This window comes from Ailuropoda melanoleuca, chromosome 1 (assembly GCF_002007445.2).
Source record: "Ailuropoda melanoleuca isolate Jingjing chromosome 1, ASM200744v2, whole genome shotgun sequence".
NCBI classification, from domain to species: domain Eukaryota; kingdom Metazoa; phylum Chordata; class Mammalia; order Carnivora; family Ursidae; genus Ailuropoda; species Ailuropoda melanoleuca.
Genome location: NC_048218.1, coordinates 150,396,660 through 150,418,246, shown reverse-complemented (window position 1 = coordinate 150,418,246; position 21,587 = coordinate 150,396,660). Strand labels below are relative to the sequence as shown.

The following is a 21,587-nucleotide window of genomic DNA, read 5'->3' as shown; positions in this document are numbered from 1 at the left end:
AGAATTTCTTTGAAAAGCAACTGTTTCTATAATCATTTTAAAATTATATATAAAAATTTAAAAGGACAGTTAAAAATCTAAGAAGATAAAATTTCAAAGAGGTCATAATTATGTTCCTTTGCTTACATTTTCAAATAATTCCTAAGGCTTCATCAGTTTGGATTTAGAATCCCAGACTTTTCTTCCCTTTTTATGTGAACCCTATTAAAGGAGTTAAGCAGTGTATTTCTTCAGTCTATAAGTTAACAGGAAGTCCATATGTCTTCTGAGAAATTTTGATAGGTTGCTCTACTTTTTTTTATATTAAATCTAACGTAAAAATTAGTAAGATTTAATATCTTGGCAATGATTCCTTAACGCAACTTCCTGAGAAGTGTGTAAGCCACTAAACCCCATGGTTGTGGGGGAGGGGTCCAGTAACTTGGAGTGAGAACATAAAGCTATACAAGGTAAAGTGAAACAGAGACTATAGCCTTCAAGATGGTTACACTTTCAAGAGACAAAAGGCAAGTTAAACATGTACCATAAAGAGTAGCAGCCAAATTTGAGCAAAGAGATATATCACAAAGGCTGTCAAGGTGACATAAGATGATACATTTTACCACACATAACTGAAAAAAGTAATTAAAATTCAAGCTTTGGAAGTAGTTTTTTAGAATAAGGTAATTTTATGGTACTAACCAACCACTGATTCGGGAATACAAGACAAAACAAAGTAAAACAAAAACCTAAAACTTATCCTTGAAATTGCTGGTAGAGGCAAAGAATAAAAACAGAAGTTTGTCCAGAAATGTCTTTGTACAGGGAATGCCCGTTTTTTACACATTTGAAAGTTATTAGAAGACACAAATCATTTTAAAACTTGTAGTTGTTTCTAGGTTTTAATTTATAATTATCCAAATAATCCAAACACCACCACTTACAATCATGATACTCATACATCAGTATGCAAATTTTATCATTAAGAATGATTACTATGTGATAAACTGCACAAGAAACGATAAACTAACAAGTGCATAATTAAAGTAACACATTCTATTTGTTTTAAGAAATCTACCAATTGCAATTTTAACTGCTTTTAAAAAATAACACTAGGTTTCACTTTTTTAGATATTTTTTTAAAGATTTATTTATTTTAGAGAGAGTGCATGTGTGGTGGGGTTGGGGGGCAAGGAACAGAGGGAAAGGGAGAGAGAAACTCAAGTGGACTCCGTGCTGAGCCTGGAGCTGGACATGACACAGGGCTCAATCCCAAGAACCATGAGATCAGGATCTAAGCAGAAACCAAGAGTCGGATGATCAACCATTGAGGCGCCCCTCATTTTTAAAAGTAATTTAAAACAATCCTTTTTCAGTGATCTGATGTTCCATGAGTATAGTAACAAGTTATTCCTAATCTTAGCTTTACTCTCTAGTCTGATAAAATCTCCAAGAAAACAACCCTTCAACTACAACACAGATAATCTAATAAGCCTCCATACATGTTTGAACAAAACAGGTAATTAAAAAAAAAAATCTGAGTAATCAAAGAGACTAACATTTGAAATAAAAATCTGATAAATATGAATTTTTGCTGGTGTTCCTAACAGCTTATGATACAATCAAATTTAGTTAAAAGGGAAGCACTCAGAAGTCAGATGTTTAAAATGTGAAAGTGCTAACAATATCGTTAAGAGGCCAAACAGACATCCTAATCTTAAAACCAAAATGGTTCAATATCTATATAATTTGCCATATACTCAAATAAGGAGGAGAATATAGTAAGCATTTAATAGTATGGACTTAGCTATAAAAGTAAAATAGCTTCATAGATCATTTCAGACACTCAGTGCTTCTGAGTAATGGCCACAGTGCAAAATAAAATTAAAGATACTTTCTAAGGAAACCGACAGGATTCTAGGGTTTTATTTTTAGGAAAACTTTTTTCTCTCTCTTAGCTCCCATTAAGTAATAAAATGTGTCACACTGAGTTTACACAATTAAGCTAAAATTTGAAGTCTAGAAGTTTGGTCTTATTCCTAATCTGATAGCTTGATAAACACTTAGAAGGCAGGCACACTGACATCTAAAAATCTATCTTTCGCAAATCAAAGACGATCAATGAGAGGGATCACTTCATATCTGTTTGCTACACTAATGTATCAACTAACTAATCTCAGATCTATACTTCCTATTTCCTTACCTAACACACAGAAAAAATTCATCCCCGATTTTTTAGTGACATAAAAGTAATTTTCCTCTTTTAAGCCTTCTAAACATCTTCATCAAATACTTACATTTAACGACCTATTTGTTCTAGAAATAAATTATAACAGTAAATTTTTTTTTATTAATTCAGCAAAGAATGATCAGTCATTACTTATATGAAATATTCATTTACCAAGCATTTACTGAGTACTAATGTTTCAGGAACTGTGAGAACAAAAACCAGTAATATATCACTACGTGGCCATAACTACCTCAAACAAAGAACATCCATCACAAAGAGATAAATACCTAAAAAGACCTCACAATTCCAAAACAGAGTTTCAATTTGGCCTTTAGCTTTATGAAACACACATTTGTAAATGGAAATTTCCCACATAATTTTTAATTCAATTTTAAAAGCAGATGGCAAAATGGAGGCACTATTTTTTAAAAATGTGTAAGATACTGTAAACCATCTTTCTCTTTAGGACCTTGACCATTCTCAGACTTCCCATGTCTAGTGGAAATAGTTGAGACTAATTTTAGAGAACATGTTTCAACAAATTCAACAAAAACAGGGCATGCACATTCTCTGAAAGGCAAAAATAAGCATGTATTATTACTAAAACATATTTACCAATTGGAACCCTTATTTCAGAGCCCACATATATGTATCGTTTGGATTACTAAACAATACCACTACCTTGTTATTTTATATGGAAAATATTTATCACTCAGTAGTTACTCATTTAAGTCCCTAATGGAACAGAGTATAATTCTGATCATGTACAATAAAGGGTAAAACTGAGACACAGAAATGCTAAATTACTTGCCAAAGACCAGAAGAAAACTTAGAGGCAAACCAAAAATAACAGCTGGAACCTAGTATCACAGGTAACGGATTAACTGAACTCAATTTCCCAATGATATTAAAAAATTACACATGTAAATTCACATATACACATATACAAATAACTGAAAAAGCCAAGAAAATAATTAAGAATTTTTTTTTAAATAGCCTGAATTACATAGAGAAGTGTGGTTTCAAAAATCAAAGCTGCTTAACAGCAGGTTCTAGAGAGTCAAGTACATTAGTTCAAAGGAAATTGAGAAAACAAATATAGTATATTAAGCAAAATATTAAATTACCACCTAAGAAGTTTAATTTTATAAGAGAACCTAATAGACATACATAATAAGTATAATGTAACTCTGACTAAGCACTGAAATATATCTTTAGGAAAAACAAAGTCTAATTTAAAATGTCTTAAAATTAAAGTTAAAAATAGCATGTGTACGTAATACTTAAATGCAACTTAATCATAAAAGTATAGACTTCGTGGGGGGGGTGATTTGCAAACAATAATGGTACCAATTAGAAAATAAAAGAGATGTTAGGGGAAATGGCTGATATTAACTTATAAGATTACCTTTTTAAACACATGAAATTCTACATAAAAAAAAAAAATTATTCTTTACCCAAGAGCAACAGTGCTTAAACTGAATATGTATTTTTTTTAACAGAAGAATCACATTATAATCATAAAACATTTTATGGGATTGCTTTATATGCAGCTTATTTTATCCTCAAAAACATTAATATATAATATTTATAAAACACTTAATTCCCTCTTCGTTACCTCTTTAAAACCTTTGCAGAAAATCTGTGATGTTATCTTCTTAACAAGGCAAAACCAAGAAGACTGAATATTCATCATTTCTAGAGTAACAAAAATATCTTTACCTTCCAGAAGACTTTCCACAAAATCCCAGACATTGGCATATTATAATAATGCAATTAGGAATGGAAATTTTATAACAGAAATTAATTAAATAAATGATAGGAAAGGCTAATACTATTTTAAAAATCTCATCAAGAATCGAAGAAAGATTGTACCTACTTTTTTTTAATGACAACTAAAATATGATGTGTTGGAGATGCTCTTATTACAAAGTGGTTTTTAAAATAAAAATTTAACTTATGTCTGAGGTTCTTTCAAATATATGACCAAGCAAATAAAATAAATAGAAACCTGGTAAAAATGTATAGGTCCTACAGCAAAAATGTCATGAATCATCTTCCTATCTTGAAAAAATAAATAAGAGGATTGATATTTACATAGTTTCAAATAATGAAAGAGAGAATAACCAGTTCTCTAAGTTTTTAATTACTGTTTCAAATTGATCATGCCCCACAATGCAACCCTCAACCCCAAGGGGATTTCCTTTAGATTGAATTTTTGTTCATTATATAAGACTGTTTAATGGGTTTTTTTTCTTTTATTTATTTTTATTGTTTAATGCATTCCATCATGCTATGTTATGGTTGGGATTTCTTTTTTTTTTTTTAACATAAAGAAAATTGTATTGTGGTCAGAATTACTCATCTGTATCTTCTGATACAGGAACTACTCTATCCAAAATTTAAATGAGTTTCATCTCCAGGAGAGCTCTAATGACATTCTGTATGTACTACTTCAGAGAACAATGACCAAGCATGATAGACCTTCTTAACCTTATGGAAGCACTTTGTATTTCTTCACTGGAATTTTTATTTTCTTTTCATTCTTTAATGATAGTATAAAAAACTCATAAAATTTTAAAACTGCATGCCTTTATTTGAGGAATTAAAACAAAGAGAAATTAGATTTTTAATGACAAATCAATGACACCATTTTGGAAGCAAATATTTAAAATGATTTAACAGTACTAATATATGTTTTAACAATTCATTCTTTTTGAAACATTTAATTTCTGTGCCCTGAGTTAATTTCACAGGGCTTTATCAAAAGTCAATTTTTGAAAGAAATCAGAAATGATTTCCTTAACATACTAAAAGACTCTTCGTGTCGCTGTCCTTTGAAAGAATGGTGCTACTTTTAAATTAGATCTCCTTTTGCTCACCCACTTCACCCACTCCTCCATCTCACCCAGGGCTTTGAGTAATTTCTTCATCTCAGCAAAAGAGGCAAAGGCTAAAAATAGCAGTCTCTGGACCCTCAGGAATAGTCACTGTGCAACATCAGCTGAGATTCCTGATTAGCATTATGTCTGATAAAAAAAAAAAAAAGTACCAAAGCAAAACAAAGAAACAAAGAAGAAAACAAAACAAAACAAAACAAAAAATCTATCTAGGCCATCTTTTCACCTTTCTTTATTTCATGAGAGAAGCATTTAACACATTCGTTTTGATAAATGGTAAGGAAGTACTAATGAAACCCTTGTCAGTAAAAAAGAATCTGTCTTATCATTATTACTAATAAACTTCAACTTTTATAATATGTAACAACTTAGTAATTTTATTGTTTTATAAAATAAAATAATAATCTCTGAATAAAGTGTTTAGAGCAAATTATTTTTGTAGCCTCTATATACAGAGCATTACCAACTGCTCTGTCAAGAGAAAATTGTTTTTGTGTTCAAAATCCAGATTATCACTCTTAATTACACCTAAAGCCAGAGAATAACCATATGTGGCAGGTTAATAACTGGATGAAATCTGTTTCTGAACTACTATTTCCACTAAATAAGATTTTAAGGAAGGTCCTATACTGTGATTTTTTCCCCCATTATATCTGTGATGAGAAAATGATGAAGATGGAATCTTAATCCCCGAAAGACAAAGTCTCAGCATCCAATTTACCTGACAAGATTTTCATTGTCTCCAGTTCCCTTGCAAGTTGCACATTCAGTTCGCAAATCTTCAGCCTTAGGCTTCTTTTGTAACACAGACTGCCTTTGCCTTCTCTCTCTAGGAATTCTTTCCTGCCATACAAGGGAAAACAAAACAAAACATAAAACAAAATCAGGATATGAGGAAAAAAGAAAAAAATTAAGCAAGAAAGTTTCTCAAAGTTTAGACTGTAAAAAATGCTTAACTTATTCCAACCTCATGTTTTTCTTCCTCAGGAATGAAGCTTCGCTTTCGTCCTCTGGTTCTCTGAGAAAAAAAAAAAATTCCACAAAAATATCTAATGTTTAATTAATAATAAAAATAAATATTCTCTGTTAAATGTTAATGCTTAAGTTAAGCACTTAGAAAATTAGTATTTCTGGGGCGCCTGGGTGGCACAGTGGTTAAGCGTCTGTCTTCAGCTCAGGGCGTGATCCCGGCGTTATGGGATCGAGCCCCACATCAGGCTCCTCTGCTATGAGCCTGCTTCTTCCTCTCCCATTCCCCCTGCTTGTGTTCCCTCTCTCGCTGGCTGTCTCTATCTCTGTCAAATAAATAAATAAAATCTTAAAAAAAAAAAGAAAAAGAAAATTAGGATTTCTAATTAATACTGTATTGCTCTAGTGTACTATGTTACAATATGTCACAAGAGATAAAAACATGACTAAATACACTTTACAAGCGCTTTACTTTTAAATTACACAACTATCTGATTGGAAAAGTAAGTTCTTCAAAATCAATTGGAATACTTCTCAACATTTCATACATGTCACACAATTATGATTTACCTAGAGCATTTAAACTTTCGTAACTTCCATGACCTCTGTAGCCGAAATGCTAAACCTGGACTCATACCTGTGTGTGTGTGTGTGTGTGTGTGTGTGTGTGTGTGTGTGTGTGTAGAGTACATACATGTTTGTATAACATAACCGACCAGCTTTCAACTGCCATTAAAAAGTGGGAGTAAAAGATCTCAGATGTCCCTAAATCCTAGATGAAATAAAACTAACTAAAACTCAGGTTCCACACTGGGCATGGAGCCCACTTTGAAAAAAAACAAAAACAAAAAACACCTAACTAAAATATGGTGTAAATGACTTATTTTAAACTTGTATCGTTGAAATGTTACATCCTATATACTTCATAACACATCTACCATTAGAAAGATGACATCTAAATGCTAAAAGTAATAAAAATACGGTAATATTTGCATTCAATACGTTCAAAATCTCCACCCACATTGCCCAGCCTCTGTAGATTTATAATCCCCACGTGCAGGCCATAGTTCTTCAGAGAGAATGAAAGAGAAAGGAGGCACCATTCCCACAGTTCTTTTGTCTGACTGCAGATCAAGGAACATTCCCAAATTAGAATAGGTACCAAATAATCCTAAACAGAACCGGTGTCTAGTACAAGTACACTGATGTTTTCCTAAATTACTGTTATTTCAATTCTTTGTAATATTGACTCTCTTATTATTTAATACCATGGCTAATTGCATACTGTTTCATCTGCCCAAAGATAACCAAAAGCTGACTAAATTAGTTATTCAAAAGAAGTACTTTTATAAACTATGCATTCATTTACATTTGTATTGCTTATCAGTATGTTCTACTTACATTATGGAATAAGTTAGAAAAAGTAAGACTATATCCAGGAAAAGGCTTTAAATGCAGGCCCTACATATGTCTATTCTTACTTCTAAAAAACAGCACTAAGTCTTGCTCCTCAAAATATCAATCATAGCTCATAAGCACTGGCATGCCCTGGGAGCTTGTCAGAAACATCAAAGCTCATGCTCACTTCACCACACTGAATTAGATTTTGCCTTTTAACAAGATCTGCAAGGAAATTATACACACATTAAAGTCTGAGAACATCAGTGTAAAAGAGCCCTTAATACTGACAACACTTATCCAAGTTCTACCCAAAACCTTGAGGCTAGCTCTTTACATATTCATCTTTCCTTTCTTGACATTCCTGTCCTTTATGCTTCAACTTCTGTCCTCCAACACAATTTATCATAAAACTGGTAAGAACCATATCATATTCATATTTCTAGAACCAATTAAACTTAATGCAATACATATTACATAAAAGCTCAATAAATTTGTTTTAATAAAATAAATAAGTGGTTAGATTAAAACTTATAATTATACTAGATAATGAAAATGATAAAACAGCTGACAAAATGGATAAATTATTGTTCCCTTCTCCAGTAATCTAGTTTTCAATTTGCATAATTTATGCATAAGGGCATTTCAATCAGGTGATCCAAATAACCGATATCAAAGGGAAAATATCTGGGGCACCCGGCTGGCTCAGGTGGAAGAGGATGTGACTCTTAATCTTGGGGTCATTCGTTTGAGCCCCACGTTGGGTGCAGAGGTTACTTAAATAAATAAAATTTTATTTAAAAAAAAAAAGGGAAAACATTGAAATGACTTATTTCAGTTCTCTAAACATCTAAGAATGCTCAAAAGGCCTCACACATTTCCATATTTCTCTTCATTCAACCCATCTTTATGTAATAAAGTAGCAATTCAGTTTACTACTTTATTTAGAAGTAAACTACTAGTAGTTGGGTTTGTTTTTTTTCATAGAAGTCAACTACTACTAGTTTTTTTAAATTATCTAACCACTGAATTAATTTTTGAAGTACATATATATTAATTTTTGAACTACTTTATCTAGTAGCAAACTACTACTAATTTTTGAATCATCATTGAATTAATTTTTAAAACAGATGTCAGTGCACTAAGTTCATGTTTTCAATTCTTTTGAAGATCTACAAGATCTTCAAGAGGGAGGGAGGGGGAGAGGGAGACAGAGAGAAGAGAGGAGGGACAGAGGTAAAGGGAGAGAGAGAATCTTAATCTTAAGCACGGTCCATGCCCAGCAAGGAGCTTGACCTGCGGCTCAATTTCACAACCTGGAGGTCATGACCGGAGCTGAAATCAAGAGTCAGACGCTTAACTGACTGAGCCACTCAGGTGTCCCAATAATTTACCATTTCTTATTAATACTTTAAATCTTTAAACCTCTGGTATGAATCCATCAATTGGAAGTTTTTAATGTCCATACTGTAATGAATATCATAAGGCATAATGTCAATAAGTGATATTATCACACATTGACATAGCTAAATTTTTGTATAAATTTCTTCGAAGTATATGTCTTATTAAAGTGCTATTTTTAAAGTGAATGTATTTATAATTATCTAAAACAGTCATTTTAAATTAAGTACACTTATTATCAAATGATAATCAATGATGTATTCCTGTGGTAATTTTAAGTAACTAAACATAACTTCCAGCCAGGAAAACAGAGGTGTTATAAGCAATATGAAATTAGAGCGTCTTAGAGTTCTGAAAAAGCGGTCCAAGGAAGTGACCTGGTTATCACACAACTGGTAACTGACAGAAGTAAACTGCAAACCCAAGTATCTTAACTCTAAATTCAGTGATTTTTCTTGCCTGCCAAATCCAAGGTTAATAGTGTAATCCAAGTAGGGATGAGTAAAATTATTACAAGAAAACAAATCTCTCATTCTGACCTGAATACTTAAATAAACTATAACACTGTGATGCCTAAAGGAAGAATTCTACTTTGAAACAAGTAGAGACTTTTACCCAATGAAGAGGAGACCTCGATACCTTAAATTGACACTATTCTACCCAATTTGGTACTCTATACAGTACAATGACTAACATGGTCCATTACCAAAGTAAAATATAGCAAGGTTCTTCTTCAGCATTTATCAAATTAATAATATTTCCAAAAAAACAAAAAAACAACAAAAAAGAGGATTTAATCTAAACACAACTTTTCATAATACCAACTCCTCCAACCAGGAAGATATATGCTTTAGAACTTAATACAGATGTATTACCTCAAAGTTCCAAATGACTGAGGGTTCAAATGTAAATTGTGCTTTCTTTTGTAATTATTAAGGTATTAAGAGTAAATGAAAGTTTGAAACTCACTCCAAAACATGATGTATTTCCATTTTTTTTCTGTGTTGTTATTTTGTAAGAATTTTATTTGCCTAAGAAACAAGTACAATCTGAACTGCATAGATCACCTGGCTCTTTATCTGCCTATGGCACATTTTCTTGAAAAGAGAAGGTGATAAAATATCCACAAAGAGAGTAGCATAGTATTACAGACAATGCATATATAAGTTAAAAAGGAGTAAAGTACTTTTAGCTACCAAGCATCATTTTAATAGTTTATTCATCTGAAACAAATAATTAAATGTTTCAATAACTTCACTCACTTTGACTAGAAAACCTGTAACAAATTTTAATTAATTCTTTAGTGCTGGGGTTAGTTTAATTTACAATGAAGTTAGGTGCATGATGACTTTCCCAAGGTTAGAATGATTAATTTGACAAATGAACTAAATTTAAAACTAAAAGACAGTGCCTCAACATCTTCAATATCACTAAGATGGGTTTCACATATTCATTGTGTACTGTTTTCTCTAAATTTAAAATGGATCTTTTTTATGACAGTCAATAAGTAAGCTCTATGTAGCTAGAAAAAAAACATAAGGAATGCTTCCCTGTTTAATTTCTATAAAAAAAGAGAAAATGCTTCTTCATGAACAAAATTCCAAATTCAATGGTAATTAGGACAATTAGGTCAAACCTTGAAAACCTCTGTCAAGCTAAAATTCAGATTTATGCCGAGGAATAAATACCAACAGCTGTGTGGCAGTTTTACAAAAATCCTTCAACATAATTCATTTTTAATTTTTTTACATAAATTTATATAAAATTCCTAAAAAAACGAAATGTTTTCCAATTATAAAACAATATACTGAACAGTCATATATCAAAGCTCATAAAATATTTAATATAAATTTTTATACATATAAAGAAGGTATGAATAAAGCACCATCTGTTTCTACTGGCTACTGGCATATAACAGATGGAATGGTGATCACCATAAGTGAGTGTTTTCCTTTCTTGTCAAATGGCTGTACAGTTTAGTTTTTATCTAATTTAATTTATATTAATAGAGTTAGGAAAGTATGTTGAAGAATAAAATTATGACCAATTTTTCTTAACACTATAAATTAAAATAACCACAAGCCTAAAACTAGAAAACAAATTACACATTTTACATATTAATAAATAAATGATTCCATAAAACCCTTCTCACAAATAATGGTATATTCAAAATAAGTAAAATCCTGATGCTCTGCCTATTCTTTGTTCTCCTTATTCCACACTCCAGGAAGTAAATAAAAATGATAAGATTTCCAAGGGGCAAAAAGCACTACAGGAGCCTTTAGGCTCTATACAGGATTATTTGAGCTAAGGACATCCATAGTAGGTCTCTTCCAAGTAAGCCAAAGTGAGTTAAATATAGTCCAGTTCACCACAAAAATTTTTGCCAGGGTTTCTTCTAAGGATCTATAACAAACAGAGGTTACATAATCTGTTTAGTACCGCAGAGGTCACCTTGAGTCTAATAAGAGACTCTGTAACTCTTTTACATAAAGCTTCCATATATAACCCTTTCTTCCCAGAACTGCAATAATTTAATTTAAAAAGTACAAAGACAACAAGAAACAATGCACAGTAACCTATAGTCATTTCACAATAGGGCTGAGTCCAAACATTTCTGTTTCCACTAAACTAGCATCAAAAATTATACACACACACAGACACACACACATAGAACATATTCGAGTTTCTTGAAGTCTTGGGACTCTAACTTTGTCAAATAGGCCTCTATTTTACCTGTGTAAAATTAGTTTAAAAACAAATGTAATTGGGGCGCCTGTGGCACAGCGGTTAAGCGTCTGCCTTCGGCTCAGGGCGTGATCCCGCTGTTATGGGATTGAGCCCCACATCAGGCTCCTCTGCTGTGAGTCTGCTTCTTCCTCTCCCACTCCCCCTGCTTGCGTTCCCTCTCTCGCTGGCTGTCTCTATCTCTGTCGAATAAATAAAATCTTTAAAAAAAATAAAATAAAAAATAAAAACAAATGTAATGAAAGTAAACTCTGAGATATTTGATTATCTCTCAAATTAAGAATGCCACTTGGAACAGACTATCGACAATACTCTAAGTTAGATGGAAACAGTTTAACCATGTGTTTAAGACTTTTTCAAAATAATGATCTATAACAACAGGTGCATCCTGAAAGACAATATGGTTATAGTCAAAGCTGCTAAAAGCTATTTTGACTTTTTATTGCATTTATTTTCCCAAAAAAGGAGATCTATAAAACAAAATAAAATGTAGGAGATGGGAAAAAAGATGTACAACTTCAAAGAGAGTAGAAGATGATGCATGTGTGTAAAAGACTTTGAGAAGATAGGCCCCAATAAGTCCTCTGGCACTTGTATAGAAGATGAAAAGTCACTAGATAACATAAAGTGTAAAGAAAACGAAAAGAAAATCTGAAAGCTTTCAAGTTACATTAAAGTTATTAGAAAATATGCCAAAAAGTACAAACATCAATTTTAAAATAACTTCAAAAGGGACACAGGTAAGCTAATTTATATTTTCTTCAAAAGTAATTACCTTGCATAAAAGCAAGTGAAAAGTTTCCACAGAAAAAATAATGCAGAGAAAATGTCTAAATAACAAGACACTTACACAAAATTATCCCAGGCTGCATTTGAGTGATTCTGTAGTTTCGCGAATGAATTATGATTAATATATTAAGGAGAAAAGGACCAATTCCCTTCCTAACAGTAAGAAGCTAGAAAAAAGACTCTTCCAAAGTACACTAGCTTCAGATGTACAGCCACAGTGAAAGACAGAAAGAACTGTGGAATACTAAATACCTTCTGTGAACCAAACCCTGTAGAAGGCAACAGACATATAGTAGTAAACCGGACAGTTCCTATTCACATGGGAGTTCATGTCCATGAGCCTACAGATACTAATTAATTACACGAATAATTACTTATAAATATGGTAAGTGCAACCAAGGTGAAACATAAAAATAAAATAATATTCAGATCTTTAAAAATCTCAACTATAGTCAAAATTGTTCTTAAATTTAGGGGTAAGTCATTTTTAATACCATTACTAAGGATGTAAAACTCAACATTCATCCTAAAGACGGGTACAGAGAAAATGCCTACTAACAACAAAAAATTCTCAAAAAACACATTTAACTGGTAACTCTCAGGCAGGAATGGAAAAAAAAAAACAGAATGAAAGAGGATGCAAGAGGATGAAAGAATCAAGGATGGTAGCAAAAGCATTACTAAAATGACTAAATATAAGATCCAAGTAAGATACTAGAATTTTAAGTGAAGGCAAGATGTATGTGCGTAACTATGCCACTTGATAATTGTGACAATAAAATGGCTATTAGACTAGGAATGTAAAGAAGGATCCATAAGATACTGAGGTCAAAGGAACTGGGATTTAATCATGGTTATTTCACATACATCTTAAAATTAAAATTAAGTATTAGTTCATATAATCCCTTCTCTTTACCCAATTTGGAAAATTCTTCATAAAATATCCCTGACAGTCATATAGCTTCAACTATTCCAAAGAATGAGGCAGCATGTACCATAGTAAGGCAATTCTAATTGTTGGTCCATTTTACTGTCTGAACTTAACCTAGCATTCACATCACGAAAGTTTAAATATTTAAAGTAAATAGCTAGGTCTCTATTATGTAAAGGGTCTCTGCTGTTCGTTTATTAAACTAACAACATACAAAAAATTAATTCCAATTGTGATAAGGGCAGCAAAAGAAAACAGTGCCATGGCAATAATCATTTTTCTTTTTTAAAATTTTATTTATTAATTTGTGGGTGGCGGGGGGAGAAGCAGACTCTCCGCTGAGCAGAAAGCCCTAAGTGGGGCTCGATCTCAGGACCCTGGGATCATAACCTGAGCCGAAGGCAGATGCTTAACTGACTGAGCCACCCAGGCGCCTGGCAATAATCTTCCAATTATCTCCCAGAGTATCTTTTTGGAATTTCATCACATTATCACATTAGGTTTTGTTTGCTTAGCTCATACAAACTAAAATTAGGGATGAGGGAAATAATAATAGAGGATTACTTAAAGCTTTACAACAGATGTGTAATATCAGTCATTTTTCATTTGTTTAAGAGTCCAACTAGAAACATCATTTTAGCACTGTTATATGGCACAGATGAAAGAGAGGGAGAAGGGGCTGTACCATATTTTTCTTTTTAAAATATAATCAGTGTCATTAGCCAGCAAAGAAATACAAATCAACCATAATGAGATACCAGTTTATGTCCTCTAGAATTACTCTATCAGAAGGACAGACAATAATAAATGTTAGTGAGTATGTAGAAAAACTTGGGTCCTCATACAATGCTGGTGAGAATAGAAAATTATACGGCCAGTTTAAAAAACAGTCTGGCAGTTTCTCAAATGCTAAAATTAGAGTTACCATAAGACCCAGCAATTCCACTCCTAGGAATACAACTAAAATAAGTGAAAAACTCACGTTCGCACAAAAGCTTGTACATGAATATTCATAGCAGCATGATTTGTTAACAGCCAAAAGGTGAAAAACAAAAACGAACACACAAATGTCCATCAAGTGACAGATGAATGAATTTAAAAATCTGGTATAGCCATAAAATGGAGTACTATACAAAAATCAAAAGAAACAAAGTACTGACACATGCCATAACATGAATAAATCCTGAAAATACTATGCTAGGTGAAAAAAATCCAGTCATAAAACACCACATATTATATTATTCCATTTTTTAAAAAGGGTTTATTTATTTGAGAAAGAAAGAGCACATGTGTACAGAGGGAGAGGGAGAAGCAGACTCCCCCCTGAGCAGAGAGCCCAATGTGGGGCCCGATCCCAGGACTCTGAGATCATGACCTAAGCCAAATGCAGATGCTTAACCAACTGAGCCACCTAGGCACTCCTACATTACTCCATTTATATGGAATGTCCAAAATAGGCAAAATACAGTGACGGAAAATAAATTAATAGTTGCCAAGGCCTGAGGTTGGGAGAGTAGAGAATGGGGTCACTGCTAATGGGTATAGGGATTTTGGTAGGAATTCAGGGTGGGGGGGGCACAGTAATAAAAATATTCTAAAATTAACTGTGGTAATGCCTGTACAACTCTATGAATTTACTAAAAACCACGAAATTATACAACTTTAAATAAGTGAATTGCATGGTATGTGAATTATACCTCAATAAAGCTGATATAAAAAAATTATCAGCCATAAGTTGATCAAGATAATTTTAATTGTAGCAAACTTCTTTTTTTTTTTTTTAAGATTTTATTTATTTATTTGACAGAGAGAGAGAGACAGCCAGAGAGACAGGGAACACAAGCAGGGGGAGTGGGAGAGAAAGAAGCAGGCTTCCAGCAGAAGAGCCTGACATAGGGCTCGATCCCAGAACTCCAGGATCACACCCTGAGCCGAAGGCAGACGCTTAACGACTGAGCCACCCAGGCGTCCCTATAGCAAACTTTAAAGAATAATGAACCAATTTACCAATACCACATAAATGATTTTTATATTTAACTTAACCTAAATAAAACTAAAATGCCTTTCAAAATTTCAACATCCATCAGTGCTGAAAAAACAAATTAAGCACTATAAAATTCACCTACTGACTCTACATCATTTAATGACATATAAAACATTTAAGTGAGTATGAATAAACTACTGTACTACTGGAACTTTTCAAAAATATGAAAGAATGTGTCATTTGTTTCCAACATGCACGGCTTCAAGTAAAAACAGTTTTATAAATCATTGTCCCATTTTAATTTTAAATGTGAAAAGAAATGTACAAGTTACTCTGTATTAGTTCCTATTACTGCTGTAACAAATTATCATAAACTCAGTTGCTTAAAAAACAAATGCACTACCTTACAGTTCTGACATGGGTGTCCCTAGGTTAAAATTAAGGTGCTCGCAGGGCTGCATTTCTTTCAGGGGGGGCTCTAAGGGAAGAATCAGTTTACTTGACTTTTCTATCTCCTAGAGGGCATCAACATTCCTTCTCATGGCCCCCTTCTTCCATCTTCTGGTGCAGCAATGCTGCAACTTTCTGACCCAGTGTCTATAGCCACATCTCCCTCTTATTTACAGCTAGGAAAGGTCCTCTTCTTTTAAGTACTTATGTGATTAGACTGGACCCACATGGATAACTCTGGTTAACCTTCTATCTCAAGGTCCATAACTTTAGTCATACCTGCAAGGTTCCTTTTGCTATGTAAGAGAACATATTTACAGGTTCTGAGGATTATGACATGGACATCCTTGGAGGGCCATTATTCCACTTACCACACTGTGGAAGTCACTATATAGGAAGGAAATAAAATGCTACTTTGGGTCAAAATTCAGTAACATAAAGGTATAAGGGATTTCACTCCTTCCCTATACTGTCAAGAGATTACTCCTCTCCCACCAGACACAGGAGGCCTATCCTCTGGAGAAAAAAACCAGACAGACTCTACAGGAGAGATTATCAGGCACAGAGAAGGGAGCAGTAATGTAGCAAAGAGAAATTATAGTTTACATGGAATTCTGCTTTCTGAACTGTGAGGTTTTTAGCCCCCTTCTCCTGACCTGTCCAAGAGTCTGACAGTCAAAATTATACCTTCCAGTTAGAAGATAAGAGGATACTTCTACTGAATTGATGTGGAAAAAACTACAGATACTGATATTTAAGATGTTCTCAAAAAAAAAAGCCCCAATCATAAAATCATCCGTATAGGGGAAACAGCATCACATAAACTTAATTACTATTAAATAAATATACGAGTGGACATCTAAGATTGCCAGTCATCTCAAAGCTTCAACATGAAAGAGACAAACATGAACAGAATTAGGGAATCCACAGGAAACAAAGACAATGAAGGTTATTAAAAGAAACAAACTGAGAAGTAATTACAATGAATATTCCTAAAGAGGTAAAAGAAGTTTTTGTCATCATGAAATAAGAGCATCTGTTATTAAAAGAAAAAGGAACAATGAAAGTACACATGCATCCCAAAATCAGAAATTTAGTAAAAGAGTTGGAATATAAAGTTGAGAAAATCTCCCAGAAGTTAAAAAAGAAAGGAAGGAAGGAAGGAAGGAAGGAAGGAAGGAAGGAAGGAAGGAAGGAAGAAGGATTGATTCCAACGACTAGAGGAGCAGGAGACCTAAAGTTCATCTGGTCCCAGGAATTCAGCTAGAGAGCTACCAAACCATTCTGAATACCTATGAACGCAACTGGAGAACAAAGAAAAGAGTAGCAGAAACTCTATGAACAGAAAAGTGACCGCTTTCTGCAAGGAGGAGAAAAGATGGTGGCGGCGGCAGAGATCCTTTTTTAGCCGGTGCCCTGAGTCGAGCTGGATATCTACCAGACCATCCTGAAAACCCACAGAATCAGCCTGAGAAGCAGGAAGGTACATCTGGATCTCTACAAACGAACATCTCCAGTGCTGAATACTGAGGTACGAAGTGGGGAGATGTGAATCCGCACACAGATATCGGAAGATAAACGGAAGGGGGAGGGAGCTGATGCGCACGGGCGCCGGGAAGCAGTAACCATTTGCAGCGGGGATCGGGCCGGACTCACAGACCGGCACCGGCAAGGGAGAAGACTGACACCGTGAGCCTGGGAACGCGCAAGCGTCCAAACTGAAAACCGGAGCTCTGGAGTGCATACTCGAACTAGACTGAAACCAAGAGCTCAGGAGCGCATGCGCGTGACCAGGCTGAAAACAGGAGCCGGGAGCGCTCACTGGAACTGGACTGATACCGGGAGATCAGGAGTGCGTACCCAACCAGACTGAAAACCGGTGCTCCGGAGCACGCGCAAACCACACTGAAACAGGGAGCTCGGGAGTGTGCGCGGACACCGGGGGCAGCTGGCGGTGTTAGAAGCACAAAGGACAGAGACTTGCCGACCTTGGAAGTGAGGGCTGGAAGAGCGGCTGTGGGGTGCACAACTCGGGCCGCTGCAGGGTTTTTAGCAGCACCGACAGAAACAGAGTTAAAGTGGCCAAGAAAGCTCAGTGGAGAGTGGACTGCGATCCCTCTGTTCTGAGACAGAGGCTAGGCTACGGCCACTGCTGCTCTGACTCTCAGAGGAGTCACAGAAAACTGCCAGGGAAAGCCAACAGAGAACAAAAGCCCAGAAATACCAGCTCACATTGTGCCCATCCCCATCCCCCCGTGCAGGGGACAGGGTGACTCTACCCAAACTGGGTTGCCTGAGTATCAGCACGGCAGGCCCCTCCCCTAGAAGACAGGCTGAAAAATCAAGAAGCCCACATCCCTAAGGTCCTTATAAAACAAGTGCACACTGCCTGGGTCTTGGTCAATAATTTGGGCTCTGGGCATCCCCGCAACCTCTCCTGATCAGAATGACGAGGAGGAGAAATCCCCCCCAGCAAAGAAAAGATAACGAGTCTGTGTCCACTGCCACAGAACTGATGGATATGGATGTCCCCAAATTGTCAGAAATGGAGTTCAGAGTAACAATGGTCAAGATGATGTGTAGATTTGTGAAAAATACTAACGAGAATATGAACGAGAATACAGAATCTCTAAGGGCGGAAATGAGAGCGAATGTGGCAGAAATTAAAAATGCTGTGAATCAAATGCAGTCTAAACTAGACGCTCTGGACGGCCAGGGTAAATGAGGCAGAAGAACGAATTAGTGAATTGGAGGATGGGATGGTAGAAGAGAAAGTTAAAACAGAAATTTAGCTCAAAAAAAATCCAATCTCAACGGGGCGCCTGGGTGGCACAGCGGTTAAGCGTCTGCCTTCGGCTCAGGGCGTGATCCCGGCGTTATGGGATCGAGCCCCACATCAGGCTCTTCTGCTATGAGCCTGCTTCTTCCTCTCCCACTCCCCCTGCTTGTGTTCCCTCTCTCGCTGGNACTCGCTGGCTGTCTCTATCTCTGTCGAATAAATAAATAAAATCTTAAAAAAAAAAATCCAATCTCAAGAATGTAGATTATGGGAGATTACTGACTCAATGAAATGTTCCAATGTCAGNAAAAAAAAAAAAATCCAATCTCAAGAATGTAGATTATGGGAGATTACTGACTCAATGAAATGTTCCAATGTCAGAATCATCGGCACTCCCGAGGGGTGGAGAAAGAGAGAGGTCTAGAAGAGATATTTGAAGAAACTGTAGCTGAGAACTTCCCTAATCTGGCAAAGGAAACAAGCATTCGTGTCCAAGAAGCAGAGAGGACCCCTCCCAAGGTCAATGAGAACAGACCTACACCATGTCACGTCATAGTACAATTCACAAATATCAGATCCAAGGATACAGTATTGAAAGCTGCCAGGGGGAAGAACATCCTTACATACAGAGGGAGGAACATCAGAATAACGTCAGACCTGTATACAGAGACCTGGCAGGCTACAAAGGGTTGGCAGGGTATTTTCAAAGCTCTATCTGAGAAGAACATGCAGCCAAGGATCCTTTATCCAACAAGGCAGTCATTCAGAATTGATAGAGAGATAAGGACCTGCCAGGATCGGCAGAAACTGAAGGAATTCGTAACCACCAAACCAGCCCTACACGAGATATTAAGGGGGGGGGGGGTTCTATAAAAGTAAAAAGGCCCCAAGAGTGATACAGAACAGAAATTTACAATCTATAGAAACAAAGACTTCACAGGCAACACGACATCATTAAAATCATATCTCTCAATAATCACTCTCAATGTGAATGGCCTAAATGCTCCCATAAAACGCCACAGGGTTGCAGATTGGATAAAAAGACAATGACCCATCCATTTGCTGTCTACAAGAGACTCATTCTGAACCTAAAGATACATCCAGACTGCAAGTGAAGGGATGGAAAACCATTTTTCATGCCAATGGACCTCAAAAGAAAGCTAGGGTAGCAATTCTCATATCAGACAGATTAGATTTTAAACTGAAGACTGTTGTTAGAGATACAGAAGGACACTATATTATTCTTAGAGGATGTACCCAACAAGTGGATATGACAATTATAAATATATATACCCCCAACAGGCGAGCAGCTAAAAACACAACCCAACTCTTAACCAGAATAAAGAGACAAATAGATAATAATATGTTAAGACTAGGGGACCTCAACACTCCTCTCCCAGCATCAGACAGATCACCTAAGCAGAAAATCAACAAGGAAACAAGAGCTTTGAATGACATACTGGACCAGATGGACCTCATAGATATATATATAGAACACTACACCCCAGAACAACAGAATACTCATTCTTTTCGAATCCACATGGAACTTTCTCCAGAACAGACCGTATACTGGGTCACAAAACAGGTCTCAACCGACACCAAAAGATTGAGATTATTTCCTGCATATTCTCAGACCACAATGCTTTGAAACTGGAACTCAATCATGAGGAAAAATTTGGAAGAAACTCAAACACTTGGAAACTAAGAACCATCCTGCTCAAGAATGACTGGATAAACCAGGAAATTAAAAATCAGTTTAAACAATTTCTGGAGACCAATGAGAATGAAAACATATTGGTCCAAAACCTATGGGACACTGCAAAGGCAGTCCTAAGGGGAAAATACATAGCCATCCAAGCCTCACTCAAAAGAATAGAAAAATCTAAACTGCAGTTTTTATATTCTCACCTCAAGAAGCTGGAGCTGGAACAGAAGAACAGGCCTAACCCACGCACGAGAAGGCAGGTGATCAAGATTAGAGTAGAAATCAATGAATTAGAAACCAGGAGCACAGTAGAGCAGATCAACAGAACTAGAAGCTGGTTCTTTGAAAGAATAAATAAGATCGATAAGTCGCTGGCCAGACTTATTTAAAAGAATAGAGAAAGGACCCAAATTAATAAAATTAGGAAGGAAAGGGGAGAGATCACAACCAACACCAATGAAATAGGAAGGATCATTAGAAACTTTTATCAACAGCTTTATGCCAATAAATTAAACAACCTGGAAGAAATGGATGCCTTCCTGGAAACCTATAAACTACCAAGACTGAAACAGGAAGAAATTGATTATTTACACAGACCAATTAATTATGAAGAGATTGAAGGAGTGATCAAAAACCTCCCAAAGAACAAGAGTCCAGGGCCTGACGGATTCCCAGGGGAATTCTACCAAACATTCGAAGAAGAAATAATACCTATTCTCCTAAAGCTATTTCAAAAAATAGAAATAGAAGTAAAACTACCAAACTCATTCTACAAGGCCAGTATTACCTTGATGCCCAAACCAGGCAAAGACCCCATCAAAAAGGAGAATTACAGAGCTATATCCCTGATGAATATGGATGCCAAAATTCTCAACAAGATCCTAGCTAATAGGATTCAACAGTACATTAAAAGGATAATCCATCATGACCAAGTGGGATTCATCCCTGGGATGCAAGGGTGGTTCAACATTTGCAAATCAATCAGTGTGATAGATCATATCAACAAGAAAAGAGTCAAGAACCATATGATCCTGTCAATTGATGCAGAAAAAACATTTGACAAAATACAGCATCCTTTCCTGATTAAAACCCTTCAGAGTGTAGGAATAGAGGGTACATTCCTCAATTTCATAAAAACCATCTATGAAAAGCCTACAGTGAATATCATTCTCAATGGGGAAAGCTGAAAGCCTTTCCCTTAAGATCAGGAACACGACAAGGATTCCCACTCTTGCCATTATTATTCAACATAGTACTAGAAGTCCTTGCAACAGCAATCAGAGAACAAAAAGGGATAAAAGGTATCCAAATTGGCAAAGAAGAA

The 21,587-nt window shown here is 35.3% G+C and overlaps 1 protein-coding gene across 13 annotated transcripts in view; it reads right to left on the bottom strand.

Moving 5' to 3' along the window:
- PHF14 (PHD finger protein 14) overlaps window positions 1-21,587 on the bottom strand; it is a 240,606-nt gene that overhangs the window by 131,399 nt on the left and 87,620 nt on the right. For 11 of the 13 annotated variants that reach the window (XM_034668347.1, XM_034668327.1, XM_034668335.1 and 8 more), the window contains 2 exons: window positions 6,077-6,127; window positions 5,831-5,952 (listed from right to left, as the gene is read on the bottom strand). In XM_034668347.1, the coding sequence (XP_034524238.1) occupies window positions 5,831-5,952; window positions 6,077-6,127 (173 nt within the window). Of the gene's footprint in view, window positions 1-1,251; window positions 1,274-4,103; window positions 5,239-5,830; window positions 5,953-6,076; window positions 6,128-21,587 lie in introns of those variants that run through there. The other 2 variants (XM_019807455.2, XM_019807452.2) reach the window with 2 other exon arrangements.